The 16,852-nt window shown below is 43.3% G+C and overlaps 1 protein-coding gene across 1 annotated transcript in view; it reads right to left on the reverse strand.

The window, feature by feature from the left end:
- The window catches only part of KLHL29 (kelch like family member 29), a 375,769-nt gene extending 372,836 nt beyond the window's left edge, over positions 1 to 2,933 (reverse strand). The window contains exon 1 of the mRNA XM_077812466.1: positions 2,673 to 2,933. Coding sequence (XP_077668592.1) covers positions 2,673 to 2,933 — 261 coding nt within the window. The remainder of the gene's footprint in view (positions 1 to 2,672) is intronic.
- Between the last annotated feature and the right edge of the window lie 13,919 nt (positions 2,934 to 16,852).

Here is a 16,852-nt window from a genome sequence, read left to right on the forward strand (position 1 = left end):
CTGCTCAGACTATATATTCTAAAGGGCCCTTCTGGACTTACCATCTATGATCAATGACATCATGTCACAGTGAGTTCCACAGTCTAATGACATGTTATGTAAAATATATTTCCTCTTATCCATTCTGAATTTGTCACCTAGGGTTTTACTTAATAAAGAATAAAAGGATGGAAATATAATTAATAGTGGTCAACAAGATTTTATGTACAACAGATCTTGCCAAACAAACCTGGTATTATTCTCTGATGAGATCACAAGTTTGGTTGATAAAAGTAACTACGTAGATGTAATATACTTAGACTTCTGTAGGGCATTTGACATAGTATCGGATGACATTCTGAATTAAAAAATACCAGTATACAATATCAATAAAGCACATGTTAACTGGATTAAGGCTGACAGATCTCAAAGAGTAGTTGTCAATGGAAAATGATCATTGAATGGAGGTGTTTTCAGTGGGGTTCTGAAGAGATCAGTACTAGGCCTGAAGCTATTCAACATTTTCATCAATGGTCTGAGCTTAAATATAAAATCACCATTGAAAGCTAAAGCCAGAAATTCAAAGTAGCATTAGACACACATTTTTAATAGTGAGGGTCATTAAAACTGGAACAAGATAAGAAGGGAGAAACAGGATTCTCCATCTCTGGACGTCTTCAAATCAAGACTGGATGCCTTTCTGCAAGATCTGCTTTAGCCAAACACAAGTTATTTGCCTCAATATTGGGCTAAGAACTTGGCATATATCTGTTTTTAAAATAAATCAAGCAACTGTGCATTCTTCTGGTTTGTGATTTTCCATTTATATGGATTTAAATTTTTATGGTTAACCATTAGCTGGATAGTCAATGGGTTGGAGGCAAACTCATCAGTTTGGGATACTACTGATCATCTGAGCTGAACCACAAGTGCAAATCTGCAGCGTGTGAGACAGAGCACATTTTTTCATTTACAAAACTTTCTCATGTAGTTTGTTGGAAGTTTCCTAGGCAACATCCCCTTAAATCAACTATTCAGGTTCCTCACCCACTTCTGTTCGCAAGTTTTTCCCCCCTCAATCCATGTGCTTTTAGTTGTCAGGCTTGCTCAGGTAATCCTCAGCAACAGAGGAGAGAGTGCGGACACTGGGTCTTTTTATACATGAATTTGATGGGAGACCACACAGGCAATTAGCAGCTTTCCAGGTAAAGTTCATCCTATATCACCTACATACTGTCTTGTTTCTTCGCATTGATCTAGTGATGTCAAAACCATTCTTACCAATAAAACTCATCTAGAAAATTGCCTAATAAAATAATTTAGAAAATGTTTCACATTTAACATATCACAAAACACTTAAAATGCTGATCATTCCCTCCCACCCCCGAGGAGCAAACACTTTACTATCATAGCTCAGCCTCAGTGGGCTGTTAAACATCAGCAGCTGGACTTTTAGCAGTACAGAGGTCATGATAAATGAAACCACTGTGCTGGCTTCAAAACTTGCTTAATAATCTTCTCCAGACAAAGTGTTCAAAATGCATCTATTGTGGAGGACATCTGGGGAAATCTCATATTCATTTTCATTGGGAACTTACTGCCTGTTGTCAAATAAAAATAAATGAAAAACACTATAGACCATTTTAAAAAACATTCACACTGTAAACTTTTGTCCACTGTTTCCTTCTGCAGCATTGACTTTGTTTTTCTACTGTGTGAAAAAAATCAATATAGCATGGTATTGCAGTAAATTTCAGCTTGTTCTTGGCTTACTTTAAATAACTTCATTGTCTTCTTTTCCCCTGTCTGCGTCTGTTGTATTTGGCTCTTGCATTTATTAACATGAAACCAAGTTGAAAGAAAAATTTAAATATCATAAAAAGAAAAGCAGCAGGGCATCTGGCTTGCTCGGCTAAAGCCATGGATACCTTTACAATTTGCTAGGGTTTTCCACCACCCTCCACCCCACAACTTCAGCTTTCCTAGTCATTTTTGTACGCAGGAAGGCAACAAAAACTTTTCACTGATATAAAAATTTTTGCTTTGTAGACTTAAGAGGAGCTACAAGTTAAAAGAAAGCCAAAAAACACTACTAGTCAGTAGAATAAAATCAATAAAAAACCACTAGTGATTTTATTTCTTTACTGTTTAACATTTTCTTCCTTCTTAAAATGTATTTATGTATAAACCAGACAGCCTTGTCTCAACTGTGGGTTCCCACTATTCCCATTATTATGTTACAGATGGCAATGTGGAAAGGCACTCTGGACGACTTACAGGATAAGGGCCAAGCAACAAAAACAAAAAACCCCTATGCACTTTGCTCATTTTCTGCTCTTTGTGACATAAAAATAGATCCGCGTAGGAAAACTACAGCTCCGTCTGGAACACTCCTCGGGTAGCTAGACAAACAAAGTGGATCATTTCTAACAACAAACTGAGAACTAAGGGCTTTCTGTGATAAAGGGAACTGGTTGCTCTCTCTGTTCAGTGATGGAATGAGGTGGGAGATCCACCAGCCCATGAAGGTCATCTTACTACACAAACAGCATATGTAATGGCCAACAGAAGAAAAAAGGCAAAGGGCCATTGGACTTCTTATTCCCATGGCACATCATAAACGAAGGGGACAAGTGTCACCCCATCTGTAGTTCCCTCTAACTCATCATCACTGAAAACAAGTAAATTCTTACTTTGGTAGTTGAAGCTGCAGAAGAGTTGGCCACAAGGCTTGTTATCACGTCGCTGTTCACTGTGGTGCAAGCAGCTGTGGCTGGAGTAGGTAGTCGAGAGGGAACAATTGGCAAAGGCAACAGCCCAGGTCTGTTGTTGCAGTTGCTGCTCGCTGTACTGTTACAGTTACTATTGTTCACATGATTCCCATTGGAGCTCCATTCTCGGCGATCCCACCCAGTGCGATAATCTCTTTCAAATCGGCTGTGGTGCCGTGACATCTCGATCGACTATGGCTTCTTCTCAAAGGGAACTCGAGAGCTCGCCTGAAATGTTAAAAGCAAAGAGGTGTTATAAAGTAAGCCCAAAGCAAAACTCCCACTCAATCATTTGGGCCAGTCCCGCCAGTCGTCACCATGCCTATTTTGCAGTACAGGTAAAATTGTGCCAATCAAACATCAGGAGAGGGGATTATGTTTGTAGCAATCTTAATTAAAAATTGAAATGAGAGAGGTAGGATACTGACTGAACATGTGGCGGAGAGAATAGTCACTCAGTTTCCAGGGAATTCCACATGTCCAAACTTTCTAGCAGGATCTCAAGAGACAATACACAAAGAATGAAACACCAAGTTAGAAGCAATTAATCATTCAACCTCCCTGACAGCTTCCTAAAAATGTCCTTTTGAAAATTAAACCTTTCATGGATCTTGCACCAAAGAAATGTCCACTCCACCAATCCGAATGAGGGGAAGATGAAAAGAAATTTGTCATTGCTCCTGCTGCTCTCATTTATTTTAACACACACAGACTCAGAGATCCATTTATAGAGTTTAAGTCCAGAAATGACCATTAGATTGTCCAGTCTGACTTTCTGTATATCATAGCCCATTAAATTTCACCCAATTACCCTTTTATTGAGCCCAGTAACTTGTGTTTGACAAAAACAGATCTTCCAGATTTGACTGAAAGACATCAAGATGGAGAATCCACCACCTCCCTTGGTGGTTTGTTTCAGTGGTTAATCTTCCTCATGGTAGAAATTTGAGCCTTATTTCCAATTTGAGTTTGTCTAGCTACAGCTTCTAGCCATTGGTTCTTGTTACAGTAGAACCTCAGAGTTACAAACACCAGCGTTATGAACTAAGTGCAGGGCTGGATTTCCAATTAGGCACAGTAGGTACGCTGGCATGGGGCGCTGGCATTCTAAGAGTGCCTTACCTCTCTAAAAACAGGTGGAACACAAAGATCAGCTGTAGTCGGGGGGGCACTTAAGATGCTGTGCCTAGGGGTGCGGAAGATTTAAATCTGGTCCTGACTGACTGGTCAACCACACACCTCATTTGGAACCGGGAGTATGCAATCAGGCAGCAGAGAGACACACACACACGCACAAAAGTAAATAGAGTACAGTACAGTTCTGTGTTAAATGTAACCTACTAAAACAATAAAAGGAAAGTTTACAAAAAAGATTTGACAAAGTAAGGAAACTGTTTCTGTGCTTGTTTCATTTAAATTAAGATGACTAAAAGAAGCATTTTTCTTCTGCACAGTAAAGTTTCAAAGCTGTATTAAGTCAATGTTCAGTTGTAAATTTTGAAAGATCAACCATAATGTTTTGTTCAGAGTTATGAACATTTCACAATTACGAACAACCTCCATTTCCGAAGTGTTCGTAACTCTGAGGTTCTACTTCATGTCTCTCTCTGCTAGATTAAAGAGTCCTTTAGTACCCACTATTTTCTCCTCATGAAGATACTTATATATTGTAATTAAATCACCTTTCAACCTTCTTTTTGATAAATTAAACAGATTAAGCTCTTTAAGTCTCTTACTCTAAGGTATTTTCTCCAGGTCTTGAATAATTTTTGTGGCTCTTTTCTTCACCCTCTCCAATTTTTCAACATCTTTTTAAAAATATGAACACCAAAACTGAACGTAGTAGTACAGTATCAGTCTCACCAAAGCCATGTAGCGAGATAAAATCACCTCCTTAGTCCTACTCACTACTACTTTTCTTATACATCCAAGGGTTGCATTAGTCCTTTTTTGCTAGAGCATTGCATTGGAAGCTCACAGTGAATTGTTTGTCCCCTCTGACCGCCCACTATGATTCCTTTTCAGTCCCTGCTTTCCATGATACAGTCCCCCATGTTGTAAGTGTGGCCTGCATTCCTTTTTTCTAGGTGTATAACTTTGTATTTGGCTGTATAATCTTTGAATGGACCCAGTTTACCAAGTAATCAAGATCACTCTGTATGACTGTCCTGTCCTCATCATCATTTACTACTCTGCCAATCTTTGTGTCATCTGCAAATTACACTAGCAGCGGGCAAGTCATCTCAGCACAGAACAGGGAAACAGAAATTCCTGAGTTCTAATCCCAGCTCTGACAATTTCACACTACATGGTGTGATGGAGTGTACCAACGCCGCACTGGCCCAGCAAGGGTTAGCCACGCACTTTGGGCCCAGGAGGCAATGCTCCCATGCACTTGCTGGGCATGCTCTGGTTGGAAGCAGTATATAAAAGGAGGAGGCTTAGCTCAGTCTGGGCTGACTGGGGAGAAGAGTGGATGCACGCTGCAGGCTCCTGCCAGGGAGCCACTAGAGGGCCAGCCTGCAGAGGCTGAAGGCGCTGAACCCCAGACAACTGCTGAGGATGAGGGAGGCGGAAGGCCGCTACCCCAGAGGAGGAACCAGAAGCAAAGGTAGGAAGTTTGTCGAGAGGGGAACCTGAACCTGAAGCCAGAAGTGCTGGTTCCATATGGCCCTGGGTTGGGACCCAGTGGAGTAGGATGGGCCCAGGTCCCTCTACTTCTTTCCACACCTATCACTAGGCCCCACTGCCCAGAAGACTATGGCAGCTACATAGACTCTGGCCACAAGGCCTTGCTGTCCTGAGGACAGGGGCAGCCTCATAGACTTTGGCCAGGAGGCGTCGCTGCCTTGAGAGCAAGGGCATTTTCATGGACTCTGGCCACTAGGCCTCACTGCGCTGAGAGCAAGGGTAGCTCTGTAGACTCTGGTTATTAGGCCTTACTGCCCTGAGGATAAGGACAGCCCCCTGATCCCTGACCGCTAGGCCTCTCTACCTTGACCACAAGGAGTTACATTCACAAAAAGGGGGCATTCTCCCTCCTTTTTCTCCCCCAATGGGCTGAAATCCCGCTACACACGGCCTCGAGCAAGTCATTTAACCCTCTCTGCCTTAAAATAGTAACATCCTCCAGGTAACACTGTGACATTTGTACAGCATTAGGAAGTGAAGAATGTTATATATAAATGCTAAATACAGTTTCTCACATGAATAAATCATGAACGTTTGGTTCATTACAGCAACTCATCTATTTTACTTGCATCACACAATCCAATTTATTAGGAGATCAGTGAAACTCATTTTATATTTAAGAATGCATAAAACAAAAATGGACAAGAAAAATATCCCAACGTATGATAGCTGAAGAGATATTACTTCTTGGTATTTTTCTGCTGGATAAGGTCAGTGTTGCACTATGTGTGGTTTTACTTATCATCATGAGCAACCACAGACTGAGCAGAATTTCTGAGCACTGACACAAGCTGTTCTGTGGCTCCTATTAGCTTGTCCACCACAAATGTCTTAGCACTGCTGAGTGAGACTACTTTATCTTAAGTGTAAGGTGGAAAAAAACGTATCCAGAAAGTTCAAACCTAAGCCACTAATAGCCTGTCCTCAAGAGATATAATTCAGACATACTGTAAGACAGGAGAAAGTGAACAACTTTAGTAATAAGACACCTGGTAATACAACAGAATGGCAAGTAAAGCTGGTGCATTAGAGATGAACGTGGCCCATCAGAGACATACCATTTACAGTTAAAGACTGTTCTCCTATTGTACTAGAGGGGATTTATATCACCTTCCTTATAACAAAAGATTGGGACTATTTCTCAAGAACATAAGCAAGGAAAATTCTGCCATCTGCAGCGGTTTGTCCTTCTACTCTCTGTAGTAAAATTAAAGGAGTACTTGTGGCACCTTAGAGACTAACCAATTTATTTGAGCATAAGCTCACGAAAGCTTATGCTCAAATAAATTGGTTAGTCTCTAAGGTGCCACAAGTACTCCTTTTCTTTTTGCGAATACAGACTAACACGGCTGTTACTCTGAAACCTGTAGTAAAATTGTGCGTAGAGGCCCACATATCAGCTTTTGTAGTTGTTGTTTAGGAACCTGTTGCACCTCTTCATCCAAGAGGTGGCATTGCTTCTCTTGGGAAGGGCTGCAGGGCAAGGTTTGTCTTGAGCAGCCTATACTTCAGTAATACCCATTCAAGTACATTAGGATAGTTCTTTCGGGGGGCTCTGAGTAAACTCATGATACTCGTGTCCTGTTCAAACAGAATTTCATGGCCCCTCTGACATGCAGGTTATGAGGATGCCTCTCAACCTTTCTGAAATGACATGGAAGTGACATACCAACTTCTGATTATGGCAAAAATTAAAGGCACACTGTGCATCAACAAGGATACAGTAAACAGAACATCTTTGTCTAAATAAAAAACTTTTAAAAACATAGTGGGGGGAGATTTTCTATGAGCAATGACTGCCATCTCACAGAAAACTAGTACCAGAAATGTAGCTTTAAGGCTTAAACAATTTAAGACTTTTATAGCAGCTCTTACACCATGGTCTAAAAATACTTTACACACTGTAATCAAAAGGGGCTCTATCAACTCAAATTTACAATTTTAAAATGTACTTATCAAGCTGTGGAGAGTGGCTCACTACTGTGAGTGCCAACCTCCGGGCAGACTGTCAAGGAACTGGGCACAAACCCCAAACTGGTTGTATGTTATACAATTAGATTTCACCAATCAAGTAACAAGGGTAAATTCCTCAAGCACTATAACAGCCTTACCATGGAGTCACAGACAGTCCCCTTGGACACGCCAGTCTATCTAGACACCCAGGCAAGCTTGCCTTTGTGATAGATGGTCCCTTACATAAAAATCACACCAATATTCAGAGACTAACAAATTTATTTGAGCATAAGCTTTTATGAGCTACAGCTCACTTCATCGGATGCATCGGAAGTGAGCTGTCGCTCACGAAAGCTTATGCTCAAATAAATTGGTTAGTCTCTAAGGCGCCACAAGTCCTCCTTTTCTTTTTGCGAATACAGACTAACACGGCTGCTACTCTGAAACCATATTCAGATTACTCCAAGCCCCAAACAACTTACCCCAGGTCAAGTGCTTCCTAGATCTCTCTCCAAAGACAATGCTTGTAGCCAATCCTATAATAAACAAATGAAAGGACCATTAACTAAGGGCTAGCCTACCCTAGAATCCCTACAGCAGCGCAGCTGTGTACCGATGCAGCCGTGCTGCTGCAGCGTTGCTGGTGCAGACGCTCTGTGCTGACAGGAGAGAGCTCTCCCACCACCTCTGTGAGAGGCAGCAGATGGATCACCTGCCGACATAGCACTGTCCACAGCAGCACTTCGGTTAGTGTAACTTATGTCATTCGGGGGTGGGGGGAGGCTTTTTCACACACCCCAAGTGATATAAGTTATACTGACATAAGTGCAAGTGTGTACAAGCCCTAAGAAAAAGGACTGAGAGTTATCTACAAGGCTAAAGGAAGGAAACATACACACAAATGAGTTACAATCTTAAGTTCCAAAAGGTGATAGTAGCTGTTATACATACAAGCTCCGTATTTTCGTTTTGGGCTAACCCAAGCCAAGCAGCTTGGTGATCCCTTGCTTATGCTTAGAAATATTGCCCCCTCCAAATTCCAAGCAGCATAGTGATAACAATTTCTCCTTAACAGGAATTTTTGTTCCCTTCCCCCAGCATTCCTTTTGGGCCCCCCACTACAGAAAGGACATGGACAAATTGGAGACAGTCCAGTGGAGGGCAACGAAAATGATCAGAGGGCTGAGGCACATGACTTACAAGGAGAGGCTGAGGGAACTGGGCTTGTTTAGACTGCAGAAGAGAAGAGTGAGGGGGTGATTTGATAGCAGCCTTCAACTACCCGAAGGGGGGTTCCAGAAAGGATGGAGCTTGGCTGTTCTCAGTGGTGGCAGATGACAGAACAAGGTGCAATGGTCTCGAGTTGCAGTGGGGGAAGTCTAGGTTGGATATTAGGAAACACTATTGCACTAGGAGGGTGGTGAAGCACTGGAATGGGTTACCTAGGGAGGTGGTGGAATCTCCATCCTGAGAGGTTTTTAAGGCCCGGCTTGACAAAGCCCTGGCTGGGATGATTTAGTGGGTGTTGGTCCTGCTGTGAGCAGGGGATTGGACTAGATGACCTCCTGAGGTCTCTTCCAACCCTAACCTTATAATATGAGATACTGATATTACAAGTAGGGTTGCCAACTTTCTAATTGCACAAAACCGAACATGAACACCCTTGCCCTGCCTCCATTCTCTGGCCCTTCCCTGAGGCCCTGTCCCTTCCCCAAGACTCCACCCCTGCTCACTTCACCCTCCCCATCACTCGCTCTCCCCCACCCTCACGCACTCACTCACTCATTTTCACCAGGCTGGGGCAGGGGGTTGGGGTGTGGGAGGGGGTGAGGGTGTCAGGTGGAGTGCAGGCTTTGGGGTGGGGACGGGGATGAGGGGTGCAGGAGGGGGCTCTGGGCTGAGCCAGGGGCTTTGGGTATGGGAGGGGATACGGGCTCTGGGCTGGGGATGTGGGCTCTGGGGTGGGACCAGAAAAGAGGGGTTCAGGGTGCGAGAGGAAAATCCGGGATGGGGCAGGGGGTTGGGGTGTGGGCTCTGGAGAGGGGCTGGGGATGAGGGGTTTGGGGTGCAGGAGTGGGCTCCAGGCCGGGGCTGGGGATTCACAGTGCGGGAGGGGGTTCTGAGCTGGAGCAGAGGGTTGGTGCACAGGAGTGGGTGCTCTGGGAAGGAGTTTGGGTGTGGAAGGAGGCTCAGGGCTGGGGCAGGGGGTTGGGGTGCAGGAGTGGTTCTGCTCTATTACTAGAGCAGAACTGACATGTCACTCAGCAGAGAGCAGTGGTAAACATGTACATAAGTCAACACCTAGCAGTTTCTACTGCATGATCTAAGACACCATGCCCCCAGCAGTTCCAGGATCAGACGATACTGACAGGCAATTACACTGATAACTAGCAGAGGAAAGGATTGCAAGGAACCCATTCATTAAGAAGTTTATTTAAGACCCAATACCCTGTTTATGAGCAAACTCCTTCCACGCCACAGCTGCCACTCTTAAAAACATTTTCTGATGTTCTCAATAAAAGTTAAGATCAAACACCGGAAACATCACTGTTTCTACATATGTCATCAAACATATGCTACAAGTTTAGACATCACTTTTGGCTGAGGACAAAGATATCTGACAGCAACAAGATGTGCAGAAGTGAGATTGTGGTGATGGCTACGTAATGCACGAGAATTCAATTGTCAGTGCTTGCTATTATTATTTTTTAAATAAAAACCAATATAAAATGGTCCCATAAATAGCTGCTTTGTGGGATGAGGGGAGAGGGAGAGGAAGTTGTTCATGAACAGGTTATTTAACTTTGAAATATATTTATGGCCCCATGGCTCACAGGCCATCTCGCTCCCCTATTTAATTGGTGAGGCCAGAGTGACACAATGTGCAAACACACCTACACTCATAACTCAAGCTTATCCCACTGAAACTATGTAATGAATGGAGCATAATCATTACATCACTCTACATGGTATTTGTCACAATGTAGTGTGTAAGATCTCTTGAAAAACTGTACTGAAATGGGATTGCAAATTATTCTCGTCAGTAGCAGGGATGGGAGCAACCATTATAGTTAAGGATGTATATACATTTCCATCCTAACTCAATTTTCAGTGGCTCCAAAATCTTCACTTTTCAGGCTAAAAATTTCCAGGCATGGTCTCTTTTCAAAGAACTTTCCTTTTGTTTTGTTCATTTATTTTTAATGTGTAAGCAAAAATAAATCTTTCAGACATTCTGGACTACAAGAATGGGGGGAAAACAAATTACCCTAATTATATACAAATAACTCCTATGATTTAATAAAAAATTACCACCAAAACACATGCATGTGTGTGTCTCTACATGCACGTGTGTGTATATATCCAGTTATGGTACTTATACAGAATGTGGACCTGAGGCTGAAGAGGATCCTAATGGAAGCAGAAAAGAATCCACTGATTGTCCTTCATGTGGGAATAAATTATACTGCTAGATTCTTGCTAGGAAGCTTTAAGGAAGACTATGGCAGGCTGGGGAAGACGCTTAAAGAAATGGAGGCTCAGGTGATCTTCAGTGGAATTCTACCTGTCCCAACAGGAGGAGAGTGAAGGTGAGACAAGATTATGAAGATCAACAAATGGCTCAGGTAATGGTGCTAGCAAGACAGCTTTTAGGTGTTCAACAACCGGTAGGCATTCACGGACAGAGAACTGTTTGCATGGGGATGGACTCCACTTGAGTAGGGAGGGAAACAGACTTCTGGAGTGGAGGTAGGCACAACTGATCAAAAGAATTGTAAACAAAGAATTCAGGGGAAATAGTTGGGAGATGCTCATATGATCCCCGTGCCTGACTCTAATATTGAGCAAGAGGAAAGTCAGCTAAAAGAGGTTATTGGAATGGAGAAAGGAACAACAGAGGGTAGAGGAACAAGAGGAAAGAAAGTGCCAATTCCAAATTCAGAAACAGGTAGGTGATACTGGCCGTAAAATGACTACCTAATCAGGTAAGGAATCTGGATGAAGCCAAGCAGGAATTACTAAGATGTCTGTACACAAATGCAAGGAATGCACTGCATAACAAAATGGGGGAACTAGAATTACTGGTGCAGGAAGTGAAACCAGATATTATAGGGAAAATGGAAATGTGGTGGAATGGTATTCACGATTGGAGTACAGGTACTGAAGGGAATGTGTTGTTCAAGAAAGACAGAAAGAAAGGAAAAGGTGATGGAGTAGCATTGTATATTAATGATGAGATAGCCTGTTAAAGAATTAGAAGTGATGGAATGAATAAAACGGAATTTGTTTGGGTCAAAATCACTTTGGGGATGAAAGGTAACAGAGTCTCCACTGGGATACAGCTTGGGGTCTGTTACAGACCCGGAGCGTCCACTTTGGATATGGATAGAAACCTCTTTAATATTTTTAATGAAATAAATACTGCCAGGAATTGTATGATTATGGGAGACTTTAATTTCCAAGATGTAGATTGGAAGACAAGTGCTACTAATAATGGTAGGACCCAGATATTTCCGGATGTTATAGCCAACAGATTTTTTCACTAAATAGTCCCTGAATCAACAAGAGGTGATACCGTTTTAGATTTAGTATTGGTAAATAGCAACGACCTCATGCAAGAACTGGATGTAGAGGACAACCTTGGTTTGAATTAATCCAGTTTAAACTAAATGGAAGGATAAACAAAAATATACTTATAACTAGGGTCCTTAATTTCAAAAGGGCAAACTTTAAAAAATTAAGGGAATTAGTTAGGGAAGTTGACTGGACTGAAGAACTCAACTGAATGTGGAGGAGGCTTGGAATTGCTTTAAGTCCAAATTCCAAAAACTATCTGAACCCTGCATCTCAAGCAAGGGGGAAAATTGTAGGGAAAGGTTGCAGAGCAAACTGGATGAACAAGTATCTCAAACAGGTTATTAAGAGAAAGCAGAAAGCCTGGAAAGAATGGAAGAAGGGATGGATCAGCAAGGAAAGCTACCCCTTGGAGGTCAGAAAGTGTAGGGTAAAAGTAAGAATTGCCAAAAGCCAAGCAGAGTTGGACCTTGCAAAGGAAATTAAAATAAATAGTAAAAGGTTCTTTAGACATATAAATAAAAAGAAAACCAGGAAAGAAGAAGTGGGACCACTAAACACTGAGGATGGTGTGGAGATTAAGATAATCTAGGCATGGCCCAACATCTAAATGAATACTTTGCCTCAGCTTTTAATAAGGGTAATAAGAAGCTTGGGGCAGTAGCAAGGTGGGTAATGGGAACGAGGATATGGAACCAGAAATTACCACATCTAAGGTAGAAGCCAAACTCAAACAGCTTAATGGGACCAAACTGGGGAGCCTGGATAACCTCCATCCAACAATATTAAAGGAACTGGCACATGAAATTGAAAGCCCAACAGCAAGGACTTTTAATGAATCTATAAACTTGGGAGTCATACCTTGTGCCTGGAGAATTGCAAATACAATACGTATATTTTAAAAAGGGGAGGGGAAGAATTCCAGAAGCGATAGTCCCATTACTTTGACCTCAATTGTATGCAAGATCCTAAAACAAATCTTGAAAGAGAGAGTAATTAAAGACATATAGGCAAACAATAATTGAGATAAAATACAACATGGTTTTACAAAAGATTTTTGCCAAGGTTTTACTAGATCGCATGCCCTGGTTCTCATGGATGACTTTAATTTTCCTGATATCTGCTGGGAGAGCAATACAGCGGTGCATAGACAATCCAGGAAGTTTTTGGAAAGCGTAGGGGACAATTTCCTGGTGCAAGTGCTAGAGGAGCCAACTAGGGGGGGAGCTTTTCTTGACCTGCTGCTCACAAACCGGGAAGAATTAATAGGGGAAGCAAAAGTGGATGGGAATCTGGGAGGCAGTGACCATGAGTTGGTCGAGTTCAGGATCCTGACACAGGGAAGAAAGGTAAGCAGCAGGATACGGACCCTGGACTTCAGGAAAGCAGACTTCGACTCCCTCAGGGAACGGATGGGTAGGATCCCCTGGGGGACTAACATGAAGGGGAAAGGAGTCCAGGAGAGCTGGCTGTATTTCAAGGAATCCCTGTTAAGGTTACAGGGACAAACCATCAGGATGTGTCGAAAGAATAGTAAATATGGCAGGCGACCAGCTTGGCTTAACGGTGAAACCCTAGCGGATCTTAAACATAAAGAAGCTTACAAGAAGTGGAAGGTTGGACATATGACCAGGGAAGAGTATAAAAATATTGCTCAGGCATGTAGGAATGAAATCAGGAGGGCCAAATCGCACCTGGAGCTGCGGCTAGTGAGAGATGTCAAGAGTAACAAGAAGGGTTTCTTCAGGTATGTTGGCAACAAGAAGAAGGCCAAGGAAAGTGTGGGCGCCTTAATGAATGAGGGAGGCAACCTAGTGACAGAGGATGTGGAAAAAGCTAATGTACTCAATGCTTTTTTTGCCTCTGTCTTCACTAACAAGGTCAGCTCCCAGACTGCTGCGCTGGGCATCACAACATGGGGAATAGATGGCCAGCCCTCTGTGGAGAAAGAGGTGGTTAGGGACTATTTAGAAAAGCTGGACGTGCACAAGTCCATGGGGCCGGACGAGTTGCATCCGAGAGTGCTAAAGGAACTGGCGGCTGTGATTGCAGAGCCATTGGCCATTATCTTTGAAAACTCGTGGCGAACGGGGGAAGTCCCGGATGACTGGAAAAAGGCTAATGTAGTGCCAATCTTTAAAAAAGGGAAGAAGGAGGATCCTGGGAACTACAGGCCAGTCAGCCTCACCTCAGTCCCCGGAAAAATCATGGAGCAGGTCCTCAAAGAATCTATCCTGAAGCACTTACATGAGAGGAAAGTGATCAGGAACAGTCAGCATGGATTCACCAAGGGAAGGTCATGCCTGACTAATCTAATCGCCTTCTATGATGAGATTACTGGTTCTGTGGATGAAGGGAAAGCAGTGGATGTATTGTTTCTTGACTTTAGCAAAGCTTTTGACACGGTCTCCCACAGTATTCTTGTCAGCAAGTTAAAGAAGAATGGGCTGGATGAATGCATTATAAGGTGGGTAGAAAGTTGGCTAGATTGTTGGGCTCAACGGGTAGTGATCAATGGCTCCATGTCTAGTTGGCAGCCGGTGTCAAGTGGAGTGCCCCAGGGGTCGGTCCTGGGGCCGGTTTTGTTCAATATCTTCATAAATGATCTGGAGGATGGTGTGGATTGCACTCTCAGCAAATTTGCGGATGATACTAAACTGGGAGGAGTGGTAGATACGCTGGAGGGCAGGGATAGGATACAGAGGGACCTAGACAAATTGGAGGATTGGGCCAAAAGAAATCTGATAAGATTCAATAAGGATAAGTGCAGGGTCCTGCACTTAGGACGGAAGAACCCAATGCACAGCTACAGACTAGGGACCGAATGGCTAGGGAGCAGTTCTGCGGAAATGGACCTAGGGGTGACAGTGGATGAGAAGCTGGATATGAGTCAGCAGTGTGCCCTTGTTGCCAAGAAGGCCAATGGCATTTTGGGATGTATAAGTAGGGGCATAGCCAGCAGATCGAGGGATGTGATCGTCCCCCTCTATTCGACATTGGTGAGGCCTCATCTGGAGTACTGTGTCCAGTTTTGGGGCCCACACTACAAGAAGGATGTGGATAAATTGGAGAGAGTCCAGCGAAGGGCAACAAAAATGATTAGGGGTCTGGAACACATGACTTATGAGGAGAGGCTGAGGGAACTGGGATTGTTTAGTCTGCAGAAGAGAAGAATGAGGGGGGATTTGATAGCTGCTTTCAACTACCTGAGAGGTGGTTCCAAAGAGGATGGTTCTAGACTATTCTCAGTGGTAGAAGAGGACAGGACAAGGAGTAATGGTCTCAAGTTGCAGTGGGGGAGGTTTAGGTTGGATATTAGGAAAAACTTTTTCACTAGGAGGGTGGTGAAACACTGGAATGCATTACCTAGGGAGGTGGTAGAATCTCCTTCCTTAGAAGTTTTCAAGGTCAGGCTTGACAAAGCCCTGGCTGGGATGATTTAATTGGGGATTGGTCCTGCTTTGAGCAGGGGGTTGGACTAGATGACCTCCTGAGGTCCCCTCCAACCCTGATATTCTATGATTCTATGAAAAGATAGATCATGCCAGCCCAATCTGATCTCTTTGAGAAGATAACTGATTTTCTAGACAAAGAAAAAATAGTAGATCTAATCTACCTGGATTTCAATAAAGCATTTGATACACTTCCACATTGGAAATTAAACTGGAGAAGATGGGGATTAACATAAAAACTGAAAGGTGAGTAAGCAACTGGTTGAAGGCGAGACTATAACAGGTCATGCTGAAAGGTGAACTGTCAAGCTGGAAGGAGGTTAATAATGGAGTTCCTCAAGGATCAGTCTTGGGAACCGTCTTTTTTAATGTTTTCATTAATGACCTTGGCACAAAAAGTGGGAGCATGTTAATAAAATTTACAATGACACAAAATTGAGAGGTATTGCCAATACAAAGGATGATTGGAATATCATACAAGACGATTTGGATGACCTTTAAAACAGTAGTAATAGAAATACAGTAACTCCTTGCTTTATGTTGTAGTTATGTTCCTGAAAAATGCTACTTTAAGCGAAATGATGTTAAGCAAATCCAATTTCCCCGTAAGAATTAATGTAAATGGGGGGGGGGTTAGGTTCCAGGGAAATTTTTTTTGCCAGACAAAAGACTATTTTTATATATACACACACATATACACAGTATACATTTTAAACAAACCATGTAATACTGTACACAGCAATGATGATTGTGAAGCTTGGTTGAGGTGGTGAAGTCAGAGGGTGGAAGAGGGTGGGATATTTCCCAGGGAATGCCTTACTGCTAAATGATGAACTAGCACTCGGCTGAGCCCTCAAGGGTTAACACACTGTTGTTAATGTAGCCTCACACTCAACAAGGCAGCATGAATGGAGGGAGGGGAGACAGCATGGCAGAAAGAGCTGGGACACACACCCTGTGTGTGTGAGAGAGATGAGCATTGCCCCTTTAAGTATGCTGACACCACTCTAAGTACACTGCCTTTTTAAGTAGATCAGCAAGTTGAGATAGCAGCTGCTGCCAGCAAGCTCCCTCCCTCCTGAGCCCTGTCATATCCACCCCTGCTCTGCAGAGATAAGGTACAGGAGCTGGGGGAGGGGGACACCCTGACATTAGCACCCATCTGCCTCCCTCCCCCGCCACACTGCACAGCAAGCAGGAGGCTCCTGGGAGCAGCTCCAAGGCAGAGGGCAGGAGCAGCACATGGCAGTGGGGAGAGGGACAGCTGAACTGCCGGCAATTGACAGCCTGCTGGGCGGCTGCTGCACAGGGAACTTAGGGGAGCGGGGAGCTGATACGCAGGCTGCCGGACCACCTTGATTCCAACCCCCACCACCTAGCTCCAGCATGCTGCTCTTCCTGCAAGCAATGGACAAAGCAGGCAGCTGCCAA

Source organism: Eretmochelys imbricata, chromosome 3 (assembly GCF_965152235.1).
Source record: "Eretmochelys imbricata isolate rEreImb1 chromosome 3, rEreImb1.hap1, whole genome shotgun sequence".
Classification (NCBI taxonomy): Eukaryota; Metazoa; Chordata; order Testudines; family Cheloniidae; genus Eretmochelys; species Eretmochelys imbricata.